The 26,488-nt window shown below is 36.2% G+C and overlaps 1 protein-coding gene across 1 annotated transcript in view; it reads left to right on the top strand.

The window, feature by feature from the left end:
• The window catches only part of UNC13C (unc-13 homolog C), a 183,298-nt gene that overhangs the window by 22,921 nt on the left and 133,889 nt on the right, over nucleotides 1–26,488 (top strand). The window contains 3 exon segments of the mRNA XM_009276596.2: nucleotides 14,651–14,729; nucleotides 16,749–16,754; nucleotides 25,326–25,397. Of these exon segments, the coding sequence (XP_009274871.1) occupies nucleotides 14,651–14,729; nucleotides 16,749–16,754; nucleotides 25,326–25,397 (157 nt within the window).

Raw genomic sequence — 26,488 nt, 5'->3', positions numbered from 1 at the left:
CCATTCACAGGTGAATAAATTCAAATATTGAATCCTCTGAGAACAAGGTGTCAATCCCTTGTACAGACATCCTGTAACCACTGCATAGGACTACTTCAGATGACTGACAGTAGCACAATACTAGCTAATTTTTTTAGATTAAACCTTACTTCTTTTGCTGACAAAGTTTAGACTGGGCCTCTACTCCCTTTGCTGTCTGCAATATCTTTGTGCAAGCTTCTGTTTCACTAGGCCTCCCTGAAAACAGTGATGCAATTTTAATTTAACTTCTCATTCAGCTGAAGAACCCTGACATCTCAGACTGTTGTGGCTCTGTTTTAATCACACTTCCTACTCTACTCCTGCATGCAAAAGCTAATCCTAAATTCTAGAATCCCTCAGCCTCTTCACTGCCAGCATAACTGGCTGCAGCCTTAGCTATGACTCCTTTTCCCTTTTACTGTCCCCAAAGTTGTTGCTGTTTGAAGTGAGGGAAGATTCTTTCCCTCACAACCCTTGATACCTTGCTTTATCTATACAGAAATATCTCAGTTGCCTCTTTTCTGCCTTATTCTTCCCTCTCTCTCATAGCACAATGCTGTGAACCCACCTCACATGCACCAGCACATCCCAAGTCCATGGCACAGACTGCAACTCTTCATTCTCTGCAATGATCTCCACTTGGCTGCATGAAATGAGAGAAAAGTCAGGATGAGAAAGAAAAGGCAAAGACCAAATACAGTTTTCCTGGGGCTTCTCGTGCTACTTCTCTGTTAAAAGGCAAAGCTCCATCTTTCCTGTTCTTTCCGTGCCAGTATCAAATAATATCTTCTTCATTTTATTTTTCTTCTTCATTTTATTGAAGATGAGACACTTCAGAATTCATCCTTTCAGTATTTTTGAAAAGTACATGGAGGTCAGCTGGGTTTTTCATCATGTATGTGAATCTATGGTAGTACTGTTTTACTTTTTCCACAGACTTGCTCTGTATTAATTCACTGCTTGCCTGGTGGCAGTGATGTCAGAGACTGATAATTTTACCACATGGCCTAATCCATTCTGAAATTTGCTAATGGTACACAGATGGTGCTGCATGCAGATGATTACTGCTTTCCTTCAGTGGCATGTCTTCAATGGTAAAACAAATTTATTTTTCTTGAATTCTCTGACAAATTCAAATAGATGATTGTTATGCAGAATATCTTCAGAAGCACACAAAAAATAGTCAATATTATAGGGTTTTTTTTTCTTGCCTTGAATGATAAGTTGTGTGCCATCAACTTCGTCATCTTCTGTGTCAGGACATTGTTGGGTTGTTATTATTGGAGGTGGGGAGGGGAGTAGAGAATTTAATGTATCACCTATATAACATGAACAATTTGTCTATGGCTGTAGTGTTTAATGTTCCAAAGACTATACACAAAGACTAATATTTCACTGTCAATACAGCATTGCCCAGTTTGTTAGATCTGGTAATGTAGCTATTCCCCTGTTTTTCAACAAAATTTGATCTCACAATCCGGATCAGCATATTAATCTTTGCTTCCAACCGATAGCAACAATCTTTGCATACTTACAGTCCTCTTTGATGTTATTAGAAGGATCGAATTTGTTCCTGTACAGAGAATTTGTGCATAGGAGAATTTCTAGTTCATGTCCCCAGTGTTGGGGCTATTTCAGTAAAGGTGCAAGAAAAAGTACTAAATATGCAGTTGTCCAAGAATAAGATTGAAATGTGTGTTTTCAGTGCACATATATATTAGTGGAACTGTATTCTCCCAGTGGATTTTCCTGCTCTCCACTTAAAACTGAAATGGATCTTCCCAGGCAGGTGTACATTTATTGTTTATCTATCTGTGAGGTATGAGAGTTTGGTGGGTCAGCCTTTCCATGTCTCTACTGAATATTGTTCACCTTATTGTGCACCAATCCCCTTTTGTGCTGTTACCTTTTAGTTTTGTCTGTGTCCTTGAAATGATTTTTTTTTAATTAGTTCTGTAATTTCTTTCCTTTATATAGTGCTTCTAACTAAATATTTATATTGGGGAAAAAAGTAATTAACAGCATTTTAAAAGGTTTAAAAAAGAATATAAAATGCTATACCTGTTCTACTACCAGGAGTAACATGGAAATAACTTGCCTACAGACCCCCCAGTTGCTTCCCCCCTACCCCTCAATATATGCAGGAGTCTAGTGGCTATTACCTTTATCCTTCTATATGTGCCTGTATCCACAGACTACCAGTCTTCAGCCTGAATGGCAGTGATCAGAATTTCTAATGTAGCCCTTCTTTAGCATATTACCTTGTTTATGCACTTTCCCTCTGTCTTCCCACCAACCCAAAACATAGATACACAGGCTCCTATCTGCTCCAAGCTCCTTCATTCCAGCCTTTCATACTATTAGCTCCTCCCAAGTTTAAAAATATGGTCTTTGTTGTTGTTGTCGTTCTCTCCCTTTGAACCTCACCCCTCAAACAATCCTGACATCTCAAACCACTGCAAGGCCACTGCTACCTGCTCCAGCCAAACCTTTGCCAAAGCTGCCCTTCTCCCCGTTTCCCTTTAATCTTCAAAAAGAATGGAAAGGTCACTGTTTATACCAGATTGTGCGAAGAGGCAGCTGTTGGACCCAGATGAATTCAAAGTTTGATAAAAGGTTCACAAGGCCCTCATAAAGTGAGAATTCATATAGCCTTAGTGGAGTATAACTGGAGAACGACTCTGAAAAATGAAAGCAGTGCTGCAGTTGTGGAAAGAAATATTCCTTCCCTCAAAAAATTTTAAACATGGATTTGAGGTTTTAGTGGGGGGTTGGATGTTTGGGCTTGTTGGTTGTTTTGCAGGTTGATTTTTTTGTTTGTTTTCTTCTTTCTTGTCGAGAACTGTTTTGCCTCTAACTAAGCTTAATCACATCAGCAATACAAGGAGAGTAATTAATGATGCTCCAGGGTCCACATAAGGTAGTAGAGAAGTAGGAGACGAGTATAGTTTTTCTTCTAGAAAGATAATTCGAGAACAGGTTCATTCATGTCAAAATACAGAACGCCGACTACTAAACAATACAAGCCCCAGTGTCCTGCAGGTAAAGCAACTGCTTCAGATGATTCCTTGGATTCTAGTTGACTATTGCCATAAGGAACACGTTAATTTCTCATGCAGAAAACAGGATTTATTATCATTTCACTAGATTCTTACAGAGAAGGGTACCGCTTTATGATGAAAGCAACTGGAAACATCTTGCCTTGTGGTTTCTTCCTCTATCATTTATAAACTGATCTGTTAAAATATCTACTGGTAATCAAAAGGCAATTGGAAGTGGGTTTTGAAGCATACTAACCTAGACTGACTGTTAAACTTGTGGATGCCAAGTGCAAACAATATAAAGAAATTTTTAGAACATAGCTAACTAGAAACACTCTAGACACCAGACCATATCTAGCAGTTTTTCCAAAGTTGTCTTATTTCTCTGCAGAGTATGTATTCTATCAGTTAAACTGAAGTGAGAGAGTGCATCCAGATACTAATTCATTCCTAGTTTTTTGCGGTTGAAATATTAGCCAATAACTAGTCTTAGCCTGGCTTCAAAATTCCCCCAGTCGACATATCTCTGATACTTGGAACCTCTCTTGTTTCAGCAAAGATTTTAATGTGTCATTCGTATTTCAAGGTAGTTAAAGACTAGGAGTAACAAGTTTGGGCGTTGTTTCTTTTTGGTAATGCTTCTACAGATAATCACCAATATACCTCTATATGGTATTCATGTTTGGTTTTCCTCCCATTTTTTCAGTCCAGGTAAGAGTTCTTGTCTAGTTCAGCTGGAATTTAATTTTTTCAAACAGCAGAATGAATTTTTTCAGCACAGTGTGCTGGTAGATTGCACGGCTGCTTTTCCATTCCCTGGTCAAGCATTTTGTACTTCATCTGACAAGGTATGAGTAAGGAAATCACATCTCACTTTCCAGCACTTTGTATACTGAGATTTCTAGACATTCTTCATTAAAATGACTCATGATAATAATAAAGAAGAATACACTTGCATTTGATAATGATGATAAAGAAAAAACATTCTGGAATGATTCAGTGAAGGACTTAGCCCTGATTAACTTTGTGTTTGAGGTAAAAGTCACCTACTTTTCTTCAGTATGCGATAGAGCTGCCTTAAATACATAAAGTAGGTAAAACGTAGACTTTGTTTACATTGGCATTTTGTCCCAGTTATATTTATATGTCCTTAATATTTTGCAGATGATAATTGGAATGAGTTTTAGTAATACTTTTTTTTTAATGATAAAATGGGCACTTCCTGACCATATAAAACTTCTAAGCAAATATTTGTGATTTTTACAGATACACAGAGAAAAAAATCAGATCTAGACACTTTGCTAAGCCGAACTCGAGCTTGAAATCATAACGAAAAGATTGCAGGGGCAGGTACAGATTGAGTAGAAGACTAAGCTATTTAGAGAGACAGAGGTGTGAGTTATGGCAAACTACTGACTGAGCATAAATTACACCACTAATGTCATAATAAGATATCTTTATATTATGTAGTCATCTGTCTTGATTCTGTCGCTCTTGCTGTTCCCTCAAAAGCCATGTTGTCCTTTTCTTTCTTTGGTAACATCATCAGTGTTCTTAATTCAGACATAATTTTTTCTCCCGGGAAAAGACTATTAGTCATTCTTGAATTTTGGATTTTTTTTTTCCTTGCTATATGCTACTCCTTAGTGATCAGTAAAAGGAGTCCAGTAAGAACCTCAATTTTAATCATATTTTGTGTTATAGAGCAGAATAATAGATGGAAGTGATTTTACAGACATTGCTTGTCAGAAGTAGCTCTTTCTGGCATAAGAATGCTTTATACATGTGATGGGTTTTATTCACTGCTGATGGAACGGCTCCTGAGTAACAAAGAGCCCTGAGAATAAGAGTTTTCTGAGTTTATTTCTTAGTCTCTGTGCATTTACTTTTCACAACCTCAGAAATGTTATTTTATGTCTATCATGCTTTTGCTGAGATTTGTAGATGTGTCTAGAAGTTGCAATTTGGGTCTACCTTGATCTTTATGTTCTTGAAAAGAAAATTCTACTATCAGAACCCTGCACCAAAGACTGTTTATGTGAAAATATAAAGGAAATGCATAAACTGCCTATGAATCCCTTTCTCTTTCTTACAGAATGCTGCAGGTGCATCAGAAGGAGGTATGGGGGAAACATTATCTCCTAAATGTATAGGATAATAGTTAGGATAGTGCTTGGAAAGTGGTAATGCTCTTAAGGGTTAAAATAAACTCTCCCATACTCTAGGTAAGCGCTTTACCCATTCAACTAAGATATGAAATGGATTACCATTTTTTTTCTCTTTAAGCGAGAAGGAACTTTACAAACAGAAACAGAGGGATGCCTTTGAGGATTTTAATATGGTCAAAAGGCAATTTGGGAATTTTCTGTGAAAAAAAATTGTGTCAATATGGACTTGATGCTTTAGAAGAATTAGGCGAAAATCCTGAAGATTGTACTTTTAAAAAAAGCATCCAAATTACACAAATGGATTTGAACTAGACTCTTATCTCTCCTTGCATATCTGTCAAACTTCAGCAATAACTTGAAGTTAGTAGTACTGCTTACTCCTTGCTTAGCTTTTCAAGAATCCCTCTTTGAAATTTTACAAGTCAAGAATGATGTGTCTAGATTTGCTCTGAGAGGTTCAAGACACTTTTCACCTGCTTACTAGCTAATACCAAGTCCAATTAAAGTTGTTCTCTTCATTGTCAAGTTTCTGTTCTTTTTTCTCATGTTTCAGATCTGCTGTCTCTTGCTGATTTCTCTACTTCTTCCATTTCATCCTTCCTCTTAACTCTCAGGTGAAGTGTGCTCTAGTTGTCACCCACACCCATAAGGAGCTCACAGCCTCCCAGATTCCAAGTCTTTTCTGCACTTTTCATATTGACTTAACTCTCCTTGTTTTATGTTTAACTGTCTTACGAAAGACTTTCTGATCCAGCACGTGGAGCAGAAATAAATTGTCTTGACTGTCATTGAAGAAGTGTTAATTTGGATGCTACCCAGACTCAAACATGTATAGGCTGGGAGCAATCAGTTATGTATTTCTGTGGACGTATTTCTAAATCCATGTGATATCATGTCTGCAGAAATTATTAATTAATCAGAGGTGGAAATGTAGTAAAGCTGTTTGGCCATGATTCCATGATGATACAGCATTCTGAAAGCTCACAGCTACATAAATATCTGGATTTAAAAGATAAATTAAGGTTTGGGGTTGTGGGTTTTTTGGTGGTTTTTTGTTGTTTTGGGGGGTTTTTTGTAAGATACAGTCTCACCACCTTCATTAGAGTGTCACTGATGTTTTGGTATTGCTTTTAATCTGTTTTATCTCTGCTTGCTCCAGGAGGTTTATATTCTTATTTTGATTAGATGATATGATCCTATGATAATGACAACCACAGAGATGCATGTTGTCAAAGGTAAACTAAGTGTAGCATGTTATTACCTTACCTGGTTCTAGGAAGATCTCCATCCTGTTTCTGCACATGAATTTGTCTTGTGGAACTTCCTATCTCCACCTTATAAATTCTCACAAGCTTTATGCAAATTGGTTTTTTTCTTTCCCTTGTTGATCTCTTTTCATTATGGTCATGTTGATACTAAGGAAACCGTTTACATAGACTTCAAGGATAGTAGAGGGAATTCGAAATGAGTCCTTGGTTTTATGGTATTGCAACAGTTCTGCTAAAGGAGTGTTAATTTTGAGAAGGATGTTCAGATTTTTCTCTTCCCTGTAAATGTTGAGACCAGATTTTCCTTCTAGACAGTTTTTGCAGCACTGTGAATACTCTGTCATTAGTGTTACTACTGATTTGCTGTGGTGCAAGGGTCAAGAATATCAGCAAACGTGGTTTTAATGCTGTTTTGCTGATGCTTGGTTTTTAATAACTTTCGTTTGGGCCTTAGGAGATATAAGTGTTTTGAGGGGTTTTGTGTGGCTGGTTTTTGTTTGTTTTTTTTTTTTTTCCCAAAATACTGAAAAAAAATAAAGGAAAAAAATTTACAGGTTGAAATGGTGGCACTTTGAAGCCACATCGCCCAAGGCTAGCATAAAGTCATTGTAGTTGGCTAGCATCATCTCCCTGTAATGTGACAAGAAGTATGACAGGAAAGAGAAATGAGGTTAGAACTTCTTTGCAAGCAACTTTATTTTTTCCAAAAGCTGAGATGGCCCCAGAGGCCTGTTAGCATGATTTAGAGTATCTGTTGGTCTGCTTTGGCTTACACCTGGGGATGAAGCATTCAACAGATTTGTGATCAGAAGGCAGCACAGGGAGGCTCAAAGCTGTAGTCACAGTCTGTTTTGCTGCCTCAGCCAGAATCTGAGCATCTGTCAATATATCCTAATGTGTGATTAATTAATATCTTGACTATAGAAATATGATTAACAAACATAATTTCAAAATTTTCATGACATTAATATGCGTACTCACTTGAGCACAGTCTGTCAAAATTTGAGTGGTTATAGTCATTTAGTATTATCTAGTCTACCCCAGAATTTTCTGACAGCTCCTTGAATTGGCCAGGATAAGAGGCTTTCTTCTATGGAGGGATTTGACTCACTTTTTTTCATTTCTTAATATAGTATTTTTAGCTCATATTAAGACTCTTTTAATCCAACTTTCATTTTCAGAGAAAGTGCTAGGTATTTCTTTGGTGGCATTTTAATATACCGAGGACCAGGAAAAGCTGTAAATCCAGTCCTATAATTACTTTTATAATGCTGGTTTTTTCTCCCAGTATTCATATACAATTTTAGAGCTCCAATTTCAGTTTTCCACTCCAGCAAAAATTATGTATTGCTACCCAAGTGTGGATTTGTGGGTCTTCAGGCAGTGTGGCTGTCTCATAATTATTTTCATTAACTTGCATGGTTCCATTTTTATGTTTTTACGAAAGCCACTGGCTACATTTTGTGATTATAATATGCAGCAATGATACATTTCTTCTTCCCTTCCTCACCCCCTAGTTCAGTCTTCATAAATTCACCTCAATTTTCATGAGATCAGACCAGCATTATAAGTTATTAAAGCTGCCTAGGTGTCTTATTTATCACATTTAACTACATAAGCTTAATTATGCTATAAAACATCTAATCTGAAATATTATATAATCCTAAGAACTTCAAGAAAATGAAGTATCCCAGTAACCTAAAATGTATGTTCAATACTGAGTGATTTAAAAAACAAAACAATCAAACCTCACCTCTTCATTTTCGTCATTATTTTCATCTGGAAATGAACTCACTTACACAGACCTTAAAGAGTGGCTGTGATTCTTTCCAAAGTTTTTATGCCTAGGAATGAAAAAAAGAAGAAAAAGTAAAAACCTCTTTATATTAAATGGTAACATGTCTCATTTTTTAACAGCAAAAAACCCCAACATTTTTGCAATGATTTATTTTGATCAAATACAGGTATTGTGACATAAGATTGATGCCTTTCATAAAATTAAAATTGTTAAATATTTGTAATGTTACTATAACTTAAACTGTAATTTTCTAAGAACCACTAGTGAATATGTACAGTACCACAACTCTCAATTTGTGATTCAGTCCTCTAAAACTGAAGAGCGAATTGGGGGGAAAAAGGTTGGGGAGGGGAGAAAGGTTGGAAGTTTTTGGACAGTTAAATATATCAAGTGTACAGCAGAGAGTACCACACTAAGAATCACAATTTCCAAATAGAGTTTTGAACAGTTTAGTAGAGGATCTGTCTGCTTATGTGGGCTGAAAGGAAAACGTAGTTGGTCAAGTCCTCATCTGCACAAAAGTGGTACACGTGTATATACATATATGCATACATACAGATCATCTGTCACGTTCTTCACCATACAGGCTACCTACCAATTACAGAACAGAAATTATTATCTGTTTTGCTATTGGGAGTTGCATCTGAATTGCTACGCTAAACTTCCAGTCTAGAAAAAAAATCAGATTTTATTGGAAGACGTTATCGTTTTCATCAGAGTTCATTTTGAGGGTTTTGATAATAGCTTTCAAGTTGTATGTTTGTCTGTAATAAAGAAGAAAGAATAATTTAACTTGAATGAACAGTGTTGGCCTGATGAATGCTAGCAGGATAAGACTAAATAGGGTATTATTGTTGCTGCTGTGACTAAGTGGAAACGATTTATTGTAATGTTTTAAAGCTATTCATGTGACTTATTTTAACTTTCTTCAGAATTTATTGACAGCCCAAATATTTGGGAATCTCTACAAAGAATTTTTCTTTATACCTGAAGTACAGACAGGTGCAAGCCAAATTATTTTAAAATGTCATGTGACACCAAAAGTCAGCATAAAGCAGATCCAATTCTCTCTGGAAAATTGCACCAGAACTGCATTCTCCTTGCGCTGAAGATGTATTTATGCTTTTCTCCCCTCCATATCCTGTTGTTTTTTGGCTGACATTTTGAACTAATGAATTTACCAGCTCCCAGTTTAGTTACAAAAAAAAAAAAAAAAAAAAAAAAAAAATCAGTTCCCTAGCAGGCGAGTCCTGACTTGGTAGAACTCTAGAATAATTAGTTTTCTGTTGTCTAGTCACTGGCGGAGATGGAGTGAAGCCAATTGATTGTGTAGGGTGACAGCTTATCTGATTAAGTATTTGTGTGTGAACCTAACACATCACTGTGTTCTGTGCTGTATCTTGAGAGCGCCAAGGAAAATGGGTCCATACCCTACATGAGCCCTACTCAAGACTGTGAAGCAGAACTGATCAACTGTAGGGAAAAACTTCTTGCTGCTGTCTTAGCCAGCTTGTTCACGCTACAGGCAGTTACAATAATTCAGGCATAGTGTATCATACATGCACTGAGCTCTCATTTGAGTATAAAGAATGATATTTGCCCTAATGGGCAAAAGGTAAAAACTATCATTTCACCAAAACTGGACAGTTCCAGAAAGTGTAGAAATATTTGTACCGTTCCTTTTAAATTATTTGCAATAATTAGAAAAATTAATTGTTCTTATGTGACAAGTTTATATCTTTTATGCCTTGTTTTGTCCTTTTGCCTACAAATACCCTTTGGACCAACAGGCCTCTGTGCTGTACAGGAAATCTTTACCGGGTCACAGCTGTTAAGATATCTTTTATCCAATGCAGTGCATAGTTCAGAAATTATTAATCCACTGTAAGGCCATTGATATGAAGGCAGCTTGTAGTCCTCCATTCCTTACTGCACTGGTAAACAATGCCATGACCTTCTATCACTGAAAGATGATTAAAAAAAAAGTAATTTCAAACTTAGCTCCTTTGTTAGTCAACTACTTACATTTTTTTTTAATGACTGTGACTACTTTAATGTCAAAACTAAGTTCCTGTACAAAAGTTTTAGCAATAATATCAACAATTTTGAGCTAGGACCATTATGGAAGAACATTCTGAACTCTTTTCTATTTAAAGGATTTTCAACAAGAAGAACACCTAATACTGTTGACACGTATTTGTTAGTATTGAGGAATTTATTGATCTCTGTCTTTTAGAGACTGCAGGTTAAGCTTTAGTTTTTCAAAATCTTGGAAATAATCCCCTTCGTACATCAGGGTTTTTTTCAGAACCTAGAACAAGGAGTGCGTTCTTCCCCTGTACTGGTTTTATATCTTTAATTAGGTTTGGTCAGTATGGATTAAAATGAAACTGCAAACTCTTTTCTTAAATCTCCAAAATTACTTTCAACTTTTGCAGAAGAAGAACTTGTCTGTGAACCAATAGGTGATCATACAATAAAGTAGAACTTAGGCCTTGTCCTTTAGCTAAATGTGATACACGTTTTGGGGAGTACATAAAGGTCATGTTTCTTTCAAGCTTTTGCTTAGGAAACTAGTACCTTAATAGCAACTCACATCCCTTAAAACAACTTTAAGCCCCTATAATAGGAAATTATTATCTGTATTCAGAGTATTGCACATAATACACCCCATAAGTATAATGCCAATTAATGATACACAACTTAAGAAACTTCCTGCAAAAGCTTACCTATTAACAATAAAGTGCCTCATAACTTGAAGACATCACAGAGAAAGAACACCCAAACGCATTTTCACCTTACTCAACTTCTACAGATCTTGAATTTTTTTTGCTCTAGTCTCTTAAGAAAGCAATATTTTGAATCAATTTATACCCATATTCCTCACTTCATTCTGAGTGTGGTCTGTGACTCAATCCTGCACAGTGCCAAGAGACTTTATGCAAAATACTGAGTGCCATTTTGAAGAAAAGGGTTTGAGGAGGTTTGGCATCTCTCAGGATCAAGCAATTTAATCCAACACCAAATGTCTGCTCTTTTTAATAACAATATACAACTTAAGGATGAAAGCATCACTTCATTTCTGAACCATGTTATGAGTGTAAAATACATCTTTTATTTTCTTTGCAAGATAATGGGTGAAAATTCATTGTCAAACGGAATTTCCCTGAAGATCATCAATGCTTGAGGAGCTCAGAAGTGTTCTCCTACTAGGAAATAAAATTTACTCTCCTACCGGCTATGTGAAACTAGTTGTTCCTTTGTGATATGATAGTGAAATGTGATTATATTTTTTTAACTAATGGGAAAAGGGATACAATTTAGGGAAAAACTTTAGTAGTTATAATTAAAAAAATAAAAAAAAGCATTGCATTTTCCTCATCTAACTTTGGCACTATATGAAAAATAACACTAAGTTATTAAGACAGAGGAAAGATCTTTTGAAGTCTAAATGGTTGATGACGTTGGGTGAGCTGGGCATGGGGGTTTTAGAATTTAATCTCAGTCCTATTTGAATTTGTGGAGGAAGTTTCTTGACTCCACAGGGTTTTTTAAAGTTAAATCCATCAATTTTGGGGATTGACTCTTGTGTATATCAGTGTAAATATTAGGAGATCTTTATCAAGGTCTTTGCAGGTATGTTGAACTACAAGATTAAATGAATGTGTGGATGATCCTGAACATTGTATTTAATCTTTTAAAATCCATATGAGAAACAATGTTCAGAGTGTCTTTGTTTATTACAAGATATGAGAAACAGGCTTTATTCCCTCTATGGGATTTATCTGTGTATCAACAGCTCCCAATGTATAACATCTAACTTACTTTTGAGTTTTAATATTTGGCAGCTGTGATGAGTGCTTCATCACAGTAACAGTCTGTGGGACTGGAGTATTTGCTGACTCATTATTTCTAGTGTTAGCTTTACCAGTTAACCGTTCCTTGATGCTAATTTATCTCTTGCATCCAAAGCATGGATTTCAGTGTTATCCACGCCACAATACCTATTAGTTTTGCCTCAAATATTTGTTTCCACTTTGTGGTTTTGTAAGTTTATTTTTTATTCCATCTTAGGGATTTGTCCCCTGCTATGTAAAAGTACTCTTTGACCTTAAGGATAGCTTCTGAAATTCCTATTGTAATTTATTCTACTTGGAGAGTTGCCCACTAAGTAGTCTATTAGGCAGATTTGCTCTATTCATTTCATCCCTCTTTTATGCTGTAACTGCACTTGTGTCTCACATATCTTAGACACAGGACTTTGGGCAAGGAAGCACCCCCATTTCTCTGCAGGTCAGAAGCTGGACCTGTCCAGAGTACTGATACTGCCAAAAGTAAAGTTTCACCAGAACTTCAAAGTATGGGGATTGTCGAACAGAAGGTGAACAAATACCTCCAACAATATAGATGCCATTATGCCATTTTACTTTTCCTCTTCTCTGATTTCAGTTCAGTTAAGCTTCACCCAAGCAGAACTTTTCAAGTTTATCAAGCATGCTCCAAGAAAGTAAATTTGCTGCTCTGCATCTGTTGAAAGTAAAGCATGGAAATATATACTGACAGTCTGTTGCTGTGTCCATTTCTTCCAGAAGCCTGTGGAATAGTAAGAGGACCGAGTAGAACCCTATTTTATTCCAAGTGAGAGATAAATTATTGTAGGCTTTGCCTTAAAAACAAAGCAAACAAAAACACCCAACAACAAAAAACCAAGCAAAAACAAACAAACAAAAACCCCCCAGTGATACAGAGTCTGACCAAAGATCCATCTAGCCAAGCATCCTGCTCCTCCTGACGGTGGCCAAAAGCAGATACCTAGGAAATTGTCAGAAAAGAGTAAGCATTGCATGAGATGATATTTCCTTAGGATATTCTCCTAGCCTAGCCTTCTAATAGTTTGTAATTCAGAGATTGCTTAAACCAGAATTTGGTGCTACAAAAAAAGACACCATTAATGTATTTCACTTCTCTTAAATCATTTGGAGTTCTAATTTGAGTTCTGTTGGCTTGCGTTGGCTCATATTGAAGATATTAGCAGTGGAGGTATCGGAGTAGAGGGATATGTCTGCCCCTGAACTGCTTACAGTCTGGCATATTAGCATAATCCAGCATTGATTTCAGTTTATATCAATATGCTAGGCTGTAAATCGTGACAGCTGACGTCTCTGATTCATAATTCCTTTTGAATTTAGCTGCAGCTGTGGAACTGTAACATTTATATCCAACAGGAACCACCAGCCAGAGTCTTGGCTTAAATAAATATGGAATTTGTCAACTCTACTAGTGGCGAGGGGTTGTAATCTTCAAGTCAGCAGAGGAGTATTTGGGACAAAGTATTGACCCTTTGGAAGGAAGTGAAAATTCTGTCACTAATTTCAATTAAATCTCTTTTCATCCAATAATTGTGATTGTGTATAAATTAAATGAGGGCTTTCAAATGAGAAACTGTTTGCTCTGATGTGTACTTTTTTTGTACATAGAGATAGAAATAGAAGAACAACTGAAAAGGGTCTTTGAGACAGTGCCAAACAGAAGGAGCATGGAGGGGAAAATGTTTGGTCTTGAAAAATATGGTATCCCAGTTTCTCTGAGAATCTCAAAAGTATCTCTGAATTAGATCTGACAAGGTATATGGCAATCTTCCAACATCCACTGTGGAAAAATGCAGGAGGATAATACCTGTATTACCTATTCTGAAGAGTCAGGGAGGATGAGGTGTATTGTTACCGGATCAGTGTGTATTCTTTTAAATCCTATTGGCGTGTCAGCCTTTTATTCTTTGAAGTGGCTCCAAGTTGTTTTCTGCTGTTGTTTCCAGGTTGTATGTGAGATCTAATACGGGGTTTAAATGTGTGCTTAATGGAAAAGCTTAAACCAGGCAAGAGAAAATAACGATGGTCACCATGGAATTATCTTAAAATGTGACAAGTTCTGTTTTCCACGTCCACATGGACTCATATGAGAAGGTGTGATTATGTACTTAGATACTTTTTGTATCAAAATTCTGACAACAATGATATCCTGTACAATGTTGGGCTCCATCTCAACTACTAGATATACAAGTCCTTTTGATGGAAAGCTACTGTTATAACTTCTAAATCTATGGTAAAATTTTTAGGAGGTATTAAGCAATCTTTCAGCTACTCTTTGCTTTGGGTGAACGCCAGGAGAAAAAGTGAGCCACACGAAGAACATTCTTGTTAATTTTTCATAAGAACTAGAACACTTACCTTCTTTAGCTGAAAACTGCTAATTTTGATTTTAACTGTAAATACAGATATTATAAGCAGTTCTTAAGGATGCAAACTTGTAAGCCCCAGGTTTTTATTTTCTTCTCTGCCTTTTCCTCTCTTCCAGTGGTGGCCGTGGGCTGTATGGAATTGATAGCATGCCAGACCTGCGTAGAAAGAAATCTCTTCCCATTGTTCGAGATGTGGTAAGTAACTTCTGATGCCATGAAACCGTTGATTCATTTGTCAGTTGGGTAGATCTTTCTTGTAATTATTATTGTGCATGTGAATGATAGTTTGTCAACAATTTTTTTATGGAAAAAAGGTATCTTGAGAGAATGGATTGAGGCCAGTAAAAGTCAGTGATGCAATTGTTGTACTAGATAAGTCTGAATATCTCATCAAATATTAGATATTATTTGTGGAATCAAGTAATGTGCATTTCGTGCAATAATAAACTACTCATTTACATGTTGAATTAGCTTATGAAGACAGCTGTTACTGAGTGCTTGGGATACCAATTGACTTGATTTATTATGATACTGAAAGAGGAAGAAAGTTCCTTTTAAAAAGCAACCCTGTTTCCATATGAATGTTTTAAAGATTTATGCATACTTTTGGTACAAGATGAGGTATGTTATTTTAGCAGTCATTGTAGACAACAATAATCTAGGCAAATAAATTTCACAAAGGTGAAAAGAATGGCAGTTCCTTTGAGACTTATTCTGACTTCCAGTCTAAACAAGATTAAGTAGAATCTCTCTGCTCTGAAGAATTTTAAGTGCCATTCACATTTCTCTTTTTCTTTTCCTGAAGTATAGAATTCATAATTCAATAAAATATATATTTAGTCTCTGGTGGTGGTGAGCCCCCAAACGAATTTCTCATTGTAAAGAAAGGGAGTCAGCCAAAGTAAATGATTACTATAGTTGTCTTTAAAAGATCAGTCTTTGCTAAATTATTGCTCAATGTATTCTCAGCTACTCTGTTCAGTTACTCTACAGTGATATACCGTACTATCTGAAGGGTCACAAAGAGAAAGCACAGCAACCATTTTACAGAAGAATTCCTTCTGAAACCAATGAAAAGTTGCAATTTATGACATTAGTAGGGCCTGCATTCACTGAAACCATCTTTTTGACTGTAGCCACTCCACTGTAAGTTGTATTACGCATGAGTATAATTTACAGCCACTTTATGATAATTTTATGCATATAAAATAGCACTTTGCTTTATTCTTAATTGTTGGAACTTTTTACAGACAGGTATTGCTCAGAACGAGTTAAGACATCAGAATCTTAATATTTATTAACTATTCACTTTGAAAATCATAATAATTATCAAAGTGAAACAAAAAAGAAAATTCATATTTTGGATGGTGGAATAAAATTTCACTTTATTATTCTAATATGTCAACGATTACTATTTAATGATTACTACTTTGCTGTCCAGTCATTGAAGGATAACTCCTCTTGAAGGAATTCTGCCTTTAATAAGTGGAAGTTGCAGAGTTTTAAAATGGAAATTTATTCTAGAATTTAATCATTGTGGACTTACAGTATAGCTCTTAACGATATGTTCTTTAATGATATACTTCTTTAAAATAGTAAATTATATTACAATTCAGTTCTGCAGCTGTAAACCTAAAACAATTTTACCAATTTACGAGGAACTTATTTCAGACTTAGTATAGGTCATCTTCATCTTTGAAAGATTATTTGTATTTGAAGGTATGTGCATTTTAAGCAAACTCCTGTGAGCTCTGAGCTTGTAATAGGTTGATTTAAAAATACCTCATTTAATTCTCAAGTCCCTGTAAGATCTGATACATTGTGAATGATCTTTTTATGTTTACTTATATGACGATTTTATAAATATAGAAGTAATATTGCTAGAAATGAGTGCTAGACTCTTTTGACACTGACTGAAATAGATATCATTTGGTATCTTTTTTTTTGTTACAATAGCTTGTAATAGGTTGATTTAAAAATACCTCATTTAATTCTCAAGTCCCTGTAAGATCTGATACATTGTGAATGATCTTTTTATGTTTACTTATATGACGATTTTATAAATATAGAAGTAATATTGCTAGAAATGAGTGCTAGACTCTTTTGACACTGACTGAAATAGATATCATTTGGTATCTTTTTTTTTGTTACAATAAATCTGAAAATTATTAATATTTTTTATAATTTCTTTCCTATCTCGGCTGGATTTTTCAGGCTATGGTAAGTGCTTTTATACTGATAAATGTTCTAAAATGTCCATAATAACTCTTAGGGATTTCATGAATGTCATATTTTATGCTGACCTTTTATTGGAAAATAGAAAAACTATTTTATGACCAAGAATTTAATCCTAAGTGAAGTTCTGTCTTATGTGAATGTCTTGTCCTCTTCATCATATATGCCAAAATTATTAGAAAAAGTTTATGTTAAAAGATATCTATGTATTCCAAATATCCTTTGTAATGGTACAAGCAGATTGTTTAGGACCCAGTCGTGATGCTTCCCCTGTGGAACTGAACAGCCTTAGGTACCCAGATAAAGAGAAGTTGAAAGTGTTCCCTACTTTTAAATCCTCTTGTATCAATCAACTAAATCTTTGATCTTCTCCTGTAAAAGGTGAATTTCCCAAAGCCAATAAAGACTTTTAGGTACTATGGTGTAATTTTTTCTAGTAACTAAATTGATGACTCATGGAAATATTTTCTTTTTCCACCAACTTTGGCACTGGTAAAGGTCCCTCCTTATTTTCCCAGTCCCTTTGCACTTCCAGTTTCTCTGCATTAGTTTTCATGCTTTCAGCATGGTATCTCAATATAAGGTTTATCAAAATGATGTACATCATCTTAAGATGATATCTTAAATTGATGACTCATGGAAATATTTTCTTTTTCCACCAACTTTGGCACTGGTAAAGGTCCCTCCTTATTTTCCCAGTCCCTTTGCACTTCCAGTTTCTCTGCATTAGTTTTCATGCTTTCAGCATGGTATCTCAATATAAGGTTTATCAAAATGATGTACATCATCTTAAGATGGTATCTTTAACTCCCATTTGTTTCCATAAATTCACATTTTGAAAAATCCAGTTTTCAACAGCAGCTTTACTGGTTCTCTTGCTCCTAAATCTCTGAGAATAGTTTTTTCAATAGTTAATGCACTGGGACTCTGCTTTCCCTGCTTGTTTTGGATTGAGTCATTAGAGAGGATAAGGCAGTCAAAATCCATCTACAGGAACAGTTCTCTTTGCTGCACTCATAAGTTTCACTGTGGGTCATTATTAGAGTTCTAGAATAGATATATCTGTATAGGAGGGAAAGACAATGAAAGGAGAAGTGATCGTTCAAGTGGAGTAACAATACAGAGAGCTGTTTGAATAACAATACAGAGAGCTTGAACAGACCTCTGTTTAATGTGGAGCCAGAAAAAAGAGTCGAGTGCACTTGCTGATGTAATCGCTGTAACTTCTACTTTTAAACAAACATGTTCTCTCTTTTGTGCTAGTTAGAGCTTTTATTTGAGGTGGGACTACAACCAGGGAGAGGAACAGCAATAATTACAGTGGAGGTTAGAAGTACTTAACTCACGATGGCCAAATAGGTGTGGTGATCTGCCCAGTCATAGACAAAGGTAGCTAGCTCTACTTTTCTGTCTCACCATGCTTTAGTCTTTGCTTCTGTTAATGCAAGTCGTCATTTCAAATGTTATGAAAACTCTAGAAAATTCCTGGTTTCATTTGATTTAAAGGTGACTGTATACTGTACAATCTTTGTAATCAGGCAAATTTCTTCTTTTGATTGTTCAAGAATGTATTATTACTTAGCTTTGTTGTTTGATTATAAGAGCACAAGAATAATTTGTGAATCCTTGCTGCTGTTGTAAACCAGACTGCTTGGTTCATACTGTTGAAGTGAACACACCAGATGAAATGATTGCCCATTTCAGCTAAAACAGTAATCCACCGATACTTCTTTTTGTGTAAATGTCTCCACAACAAAAGCATTTATAGAGGCTAGAACTCGATTATGGTAGTTTAAACTCTGAAGACATTCATATAAATTGCAGCTGCCACATTCTCAGTTTTTGTACATTGTCAGAGTAATCATTAGATAAAAGCTAAATATCTGGACTATTTTACATTAACTCTGCTGTTTGCAGTCCGTTTTATTAACTCCTTTAATCATTAATAGACAAATTGGATTAAATATTTTAATATTCATACATTAAATAGATAAACTGTAAAAATAATCAAACAGTATTTGTATATTTGTGGGGTTCTAAAAATTCTACTAAATGGAAATCATAATAATATGATTACATTCCTTTATTTCACAGCTGTTGTTCCAGGAATTAAGAATTAGTTGTGGGGAAATTAAGAAATTATTGATGAACTTGTTTGGTTTTGTTGTTTTCTATGCCATTTCTGACTAACCTTAATATTCAGAACGATCTTAGAGGCTAGACGGGGCATGCTCTTGTGTCTGTGCTATGAAAACAAATATGAAGAAAAAGTAAATGATATTACAGTGGTGTCCAGTAATGATTGTGTAGTTAAGCTGAGTTGCCATTTCCTTTCTAAATCTGTTTTCTGGGCTTAATACTGCAGTTCTGTTGAACATTTCAGGATCAGACATCAACTTTTTTAATAGAAAAATTATGGGAAGGGGGTAAGTAATTTCAGACAACAGCTTGTTTCCTTTCGAGTGATTTCTTCCTCCTTCCTGTCCCCCTGCCCCTGCCAGCACAGAGTAGAAATCTGTCTTTCAAAATAATAAAGTTGAGATCCCTAGAGTGATAAATTACCTGTAGTTGCTCAAAGAGTTCTGAAATCGTGCAGCTTTTAAATGCTGAAAACTGTAATTTTTTTTTTGTCAGATTCGCCTCTAGTGGGTAACTTCTACATTGCATTAAAAATATAATGGTCTTTGTAAAGTGGTAACAAGTATTTTGTCTTCAACTTTTTTTTTTCCTGGCAATAGTAGTCTATAGATTTTTTTAAAGAAAAACATTGTGAAGGAAAAGATGATCAGGAAAACAGAAACCCTCTAAAAACAGAGCAATGAGTATTGCATGGCACAACCAGCATTCATGAACAGTCACAAAACATTAGCTTGACTGCTTCTTCCTCCCTGCTACTTTAGCTGCTCAAAACACAGCTTGCTTTTATTTCATCATGGCAGGTGGCTCTTTTTCACCCACACAATTTTTCATTTAACATTTAATTGTAGCTTGAGTCTAATTCTCTTTTACTTATGGTTACCACTTTTCAATGTTTTTGCTAGAATGACTTCTAATTATATTAATTTATTTATTTAAGCTGCTAAGGCAAATTTGGAGGCAATACATAAAATAGTGTAGATACAAGTTATTAGGGGGTCTAAAAGGACTTGAGCACAAAGGAGACTAAGCTATTTTAAATCCTGTATCAGGGATTTGGAAAAACATTTAAAAATTAAATAGACGATGTTCTGCTTTATCATCTTCTCTTTTTTTTTTTTTAATAAATTTGTCCATATGTTCGTCATGCAATAGTACCTACATAGAGATCTTTACACTCTGCGGGTCAAATTCTCATATAAGGAAAGGCATGAGGTAGTATCTGAACGTCAGTTTGAGAGGGTAAGCAAGCGTAAACCGCTGAACAAGTCTTGTGTCCTGTTAAAGGAGAGTACTGAAAGGCTTCAGGTTCCTGTTGCTCACCCTGTTCTTTTGATGCTCTGGCAATTTGGACTCCTTCCTGGAGGCTCCAGGGGATTAGCTGCACTTACCTTTCTTCCTTACTACTATTTAAAAACAGAAGGGCAGTAGGGGGAAAAGTTTTCTTGCTACATTCATAACCTGTCACCTTGTTTCCCATAAATGAGTCTGGCAGCATTTTTCCCTTCCTCTTTCCAAAATACTCCTTGCTTCATTCCATCTTTAAGAACAGACACTGTTCTGTGTTTGTTCAGTGCTTCAAGCTGTTGAATTATCACCAACTACAGTATTTCAGACCAGAAATGTTCTATTTATGGGCTTTCTCTTGAGGATACAGTTTATTCTGATAGTAATACATAAATGGAAATAATACTTGCGAGTTTTTTCACTAAAATCCCTGTAAATTTAATCTATAATGACTGTTAACTTTACTGGTTTATCACAAATCCCGCTAAATATCACTTTCTTCTATTATCCTTCCAACATGACAAACACTTTATTAAGAACAGAGCTGCTAAGGCAAATTTGGAGGCAATACATAAAATAGTGTAGATACAAGTTATTAGGGGGTCTAAAAGGACTTGAGCACAAAGGAGAGTAAGCTATTTTAAATCCTGTATCAGGGATTTGGAAAAACATTTAAAAATTAAATAGACGATGTTCTGCTTTATCATCTTCTCTTTTTTTTTTTTTAATAAATTTGTCCATATGTTCGTCATGCAATAGTACCTACATAGAGATCTTTACACTCTGCGGGTCAAATTCTCATATAAGGAAAGGCATGAGGTAGTATCTGAACGTCAGTTTGAGAGGGTAAGCAAGCGTAAACCGCTGAACAAGTCTTGTGTCCTGTTAAAGGGGAGTACTGAAAGGCTTCAGGTTCCTGTTGCTCACCCTGTTCTTTTGATGCTCTGGCAATTTGGACTCCTTCCTGGAGGCTCCAGGGGATTAGCTGCACTTACCTTTCTTCCTTACTACTATTTAAAAACAGAAGGGCAGTAGGGGGAAAAGTTTTCTTGCTACATTCATAACCTGTCACCTTGTTTCCCATAAATGAGTCTGGCAGCATTTTTCCCTTCCTCTTTCCAAAATACTCCTTGCTTCATTCCATCTTTAAGAACAGACACTGTTCTGTGTTTGTTCAGTGCTTCAAGCTGTTGAAATATCACCAACTACAGTATTTCAGACCAGAAATGTTCTATTTATGGGCTTTCTTGAGGATACACAGTTTATTCTGATAGTAATACATAAATGGAAATAATACTTGCGAGTTTTTTCACTAAAATCCCTGTAAATTTAATCTATAATGACTGTTAACTTTACTGGTTTATCACAAATCCCGCTAAATATCACTTTCTTCTATTATCCTTCCAACATGACACACACTTTATTAAGAACAGTTTAATTATCTGTTTCCTATTAGGCTTTGATATTTTATATAGGACACTGTACTATGATTTTAGACACATTTCTAATGTGTCTAAAATGGTTAAGCTACATGATTTCAGGAGCAGCCACTGGGAGAATTGGGCCGAAAGGACATGTGACAGGGTCAAAATTGCTTCCCTACTTGTCGCGGAGGCTCACGTAATCAAATTAGGCAGGTGATAGATTCAAAAATAAACTTTATTTTAACCAAAATTGTTTGGCAGAAAGCTGACTAGAAATGAGACGTCAACGCTCCGACAACACCAGTAAAGCACAGGTTCAGGAGGGCGTAGGAGGGATTAACACTGCACAGCCGGCTTTAGAAGTGAGGATCCAAACTGTGCACAGTCACTCACCTGGAAGATGAGGGCTCTCAACCGCGAGGACTTTCCTTTCCAACATGACAAACACTTTATTAAGAACAGTTTAATTATCTGTTTCCTATTAGGCTTTGTTATTTTATATAGGACACTGTACTATGATTTTAGACACATTTCTAATGTGTCTAAAATGGTTAAGCTACATGATTTCACAAGCAGCCACTGGGAGAATTGGGCCGAAAGGACATGTGACAGGGTCAAAATTGCTTCCCTACTTGTCGCGGAGGCTCACGTAATCAAATTAGGCAGGTGATAGATTCAAAAATAAACTTTATTTTAACCAAAATTGTTTGGCAGAAAGCTGACTAGAAATGAGACGTCAACGCTCCGACAACACCAGTAAAGCACAGGATCAGGAGGGCGTAGGAGGGGTTAACACTGCACAGCCGGCTTTAGAAGTGAGGATCCAAACTGTGCACAGTCACTCACCTGGAAGATGAGGGCTCTCAACCGCGAGGACTTTCCTCGGGCGGCGTCCCGAGCCCAGGGGAGAGTCCCCGACTGCAGACCCGCTGCTCCCAGGAGGAGGACCGGCTCCCCTTGCCCTCCGGTGGGGCTCCATTTCTACCCTAGTCGAACCTCATCTCTGGTCAGTTCGAATTGCCTGAGGGCCTTCACTTTCTTACTCCTCGCCCGAGGTGTACACGGGACCATAAGGACTGGCCCAAGGTGTGGATGTGAGGGTCAGCACTCCCCACCTTAAAGGCACAAAAGTAAGGGCGCAAAAAGTGAGGACACAGGGGTCTTAATGCCCCTGGTCTTTGTCAGGGCGGGTGCACCTGCCACACTACTTCCCTTTTTCTCACAGGAAATAGTATCTGTTTATTGACTTATACTGATAGCGTGAAACTGCAGTTCTCCTGCTGGCTCATGTGCTTTGACTGATATATTGCTGGAGGACAGAACGCAGTATCATTCACTACCCTATATGCAAGGTTAATGTTAATACGCCCTTTGTATTCCTGCCCTGACAAGTAGTCCACATTGCTCTATAGCCTGGAATGGCTAGGATTGTGTATTTTAGACCTAAAAGGACCAAATCACTTTCTAAGTATAAGGGACATGAAGATTAGAGGTCAAAACTACAGAACTAATATACTGCGGGCAAGTAAATGTAAATGGCTGCTTTCCAAGACTTTGAGAAGAAACCTATGTTTCAAGAGGGAGCAGAAGATGGGTGCAATTAGAATGAATCTTTTTAAACCTAAAACTCTACTGATTATGAAAATTGTTTCTTCTTAATGTTCCCAACACATTTTTGCTTGCCATTTCTCACTTTGATGTGTGGGTCCTGTAGAATTAGGTTTTGTCACAGAAAATTTGAAAAAGCAAAGCCTGGCTTCTGTTTAATCTTTCCTGTCACTTTGTCAATCTCACTGGCACACACCAATGGAATTTCCCATATTCACAGAAATAGAAGGAAAAGATGGTCACAGAGAAGCAAACAGATGTACTTATTAGTAAGGGAGTGGGAAAACTGATAGCAAATTAATGGCATAGGCTTGGTAAACTGCTGAGAGTTTAAAAGAAAAAAAAAGGGGAGGGGGTTCTTTGCATCCCATATTAACTGTAATAGGACAGTGATGAATCAAATCAAATATTTCTGTGCCAAGGATGACTTCTTACCCTATAATTGGTTTCACAAGATTAATAATTTTGTGTCTATCTGCAAGTTTAATTATTATCAAGGGAAACTTATTGAAAATTGAATGGGTATGTTCTCAGGGGGAAGTAAACATGTAAAATTAAAATTAACAGTCTTAATGTCTCTACATAAAAAAAAAATCCATTTAAATTATGTCAGTGTTTAAAATTATAAAATGGGAAGAAATTGGAATTGTCTCTCCATCCAAAGATTAATGATGCAGTTCCTCTGCTGATGTAAGCCTAAATTGCTTCTGACCTAATATGTACTTCACAAAAATAGGAATGTCATATGTAAAATATCATTGAAACTTTTGCTGTAATAGCTTTGTAATGGTGGACTACAGAAGACCCAGTTCACAGTAAGGTGAAAATCTGTATCCTCACAACAAAGGCAACAACAGGCTTATGGTTAGTGGGTGGTATAATTGATCATCCTCACACTGCTAGACTATGAGGGCAGCGAGGTATGACAAAGCAGATGCTGGATTATGGAAGAACAGAGATAAAGCACAAGTATACAGGCACATGTTGGAATGATTTAGAATAGGGGGAAGGATGCATAAGCCCAATTTTGCAGGTAAAATACAGTAATATAGCAGTGTTATGGTTAATGTTTTGTACAGTGGAATAAATCTTACATGTTTCTGTCAGGCCAAAAGGACTACTGATAGCAGAAGTGATATTCAGAGTTGAAATATTATTTGGAAAACACACAGAACTCGTTTCTCCAGGGTCTTTTTCCTTCTGATCATTATAGTCTCTAATTAATTCTCAAGGATCCATTTAAATTACAGGGATATTGCAGTATGGAAGATAAAATTGCCTTGTTTATTGTATATTAAAATATTATATATTGTATATTTATTTTGAGTGCCTTTGTATGGTACTATATTAGAGCAAATGAGATTGTTTCTACAACCAAGGATGTAGTCTCCGGAACCGGGAGGTGTTCACATACCCTTAACATCATGTGGGCAAAAGAGGACAGATTGAGACAGAGTTCCAGCCTTTTTTCTCCTTCCGAGAACCAGAGTATTTCTCCCTCCAAGAACCAGAGTATTTCTCTATATAGCTATTCATAGTATTGAATGAATATTGTCTTTAAGGAAAAAATTACTTTTAGGTTTCCCAAAGACTTTTTATTTAAGACAAGTAGCATTTTATATACATACACACAGTTTTTAAATGCTCAGTGAGTCGCGAAAAATTATCTGGACTGACAACTTGAATTGTAAGACTATTGCAGAATGATCTCCCATGTTGCTGCAGGCACAGACAGCTTCCAAATTAGGGCAGGATGCCTTATCCTTGTACTACATTAATTTGGTTGGCAAAGCGGAAAAACAGTGACAGCCTGTGGTTTAAAAAAACTGAGTCATAAACCTCTGAATAACAGGTTTTATATTAGAAATGGCAGCTCAGCTAGGCACTGCTGAAAGAAATGGTAATGGTGATGGAAAGTGTGCTTGCATTATGTACTGAAACCTTAAAAGTTGTGTGCTGCAAACATTAACTAAAAGTTTGTGTAACTCTTACAGTTTTGCTTAAGTCCAATAGCGTAACCAATTACTACTTGCCTTCCATTGGATTCAACAATTGGAGTTACTAGTGTAATTTTTAACAGTTTTGCATTTCCTTTAAACAGACACTTGCAGCTCGAAAATCTGGTATTTCCATGGCCATGCTCATTCGGACCTCCATAAACAATGATGAAATGGTAAGTGTTTTCAATGGCAGTTTTAAGTCATTTAAATAATAAAGAAATTTTTGTTCAAAGTTCTTTAGAAATCATTTCAGCCTTAGACACTCCAAACTGGATAAAACTGAGTGCATAAGCATTCCGTTTATTGTGTAGGAACTTTCAGGGATCTTGAGCAGAATTTGCTGCCTGATCCACAGTGACAAGACCAGGTTTGCTTCTGCTGACTCACATCCATGATGGTCACAAGAGACTAAGCAAGAAACCTTTGTTTTACAAAACAGTTACTTGGGGAAATCTCTTCTTTTAAATTGTCCAGCTGCACCATGCTTTACCTGCAGTCTTTCAGCATCTGTCTCTCTTCATCACACCATGACTACAATTAGAAAGACAGGACTCTGCAAGAAGGTTTCTGTGTGATTATTACTTTTTTTTTTCCCCAGTCCTTATAGGTGGCTGGGACATTATTTGATTTTGTAAATGTAACTCCTGATCATAACACATGATTCTAGATGAAGAAATATTTAATTTGTACAAGACATGACCAGGAAAATCTTTTGAAAAATCATATTCTCATAGCTAGTAAAACCCATGTGTTGTGGTTTTCCATTATTGACTTCACTTACATTTTGCAAAAGAAATTTATTTTAGACAAAAACACAATAGGTGCCATTTTCTTCAGGAATACTTAAAGTGTGATGCAAGCAGATTTACATGGTTGAACTAAGCAAAAGGACTAATTTGAAGGAATAAAGGCCCCTTTTGAGTTCCTTAAATTGCTAGTGCAAACGTAGTCTTCTAGACTAGATCCTACATTGAAAAAAAAAAAATGAAGTGTTGAATTTTTCTTACACTGCTGTTAAGCTCCATAGTAGAAGAATGGAAGAGCAGAATATATTGACAGATATTGTGGGAACTGAAACCCATAGCACAAGTACACACACATCCATCACTCTTCTCTGATTTATTGTGAACTTTCTATGCTTATATGGTAATCATAAAGGAACAATTTGGTAGTCCTCAGGGATGGATTGATGAGGTAGGAAACAGCTGGTGTTTGAAATGATCTTTCAGTAGAAGCAGTAGTTATTTTGTTCTGCTATCTCAAA

This window comes from Aptenodytes forsteri, unplaced genomic scaffold (assembly GCF_000699145.1).
Source record: "Aptenodytes forsteri isolate BGI_AS27 unplaced genomic scaffold, ASM69914v1 Scaffold1, whole genome shotgun sequence".
Lineage (NCBI taxonomy): Eukaryota > Metazoa > Chordata > Aves > Sphenisciformes > Spheniscidae > Aptenodytes > Aptenodytes forsteri.
The sequence above is the reverse complement of the archived record's forward strand: the minus strand, read 5'-3'. Positions and strand labels throughout refer to the sequence as shown.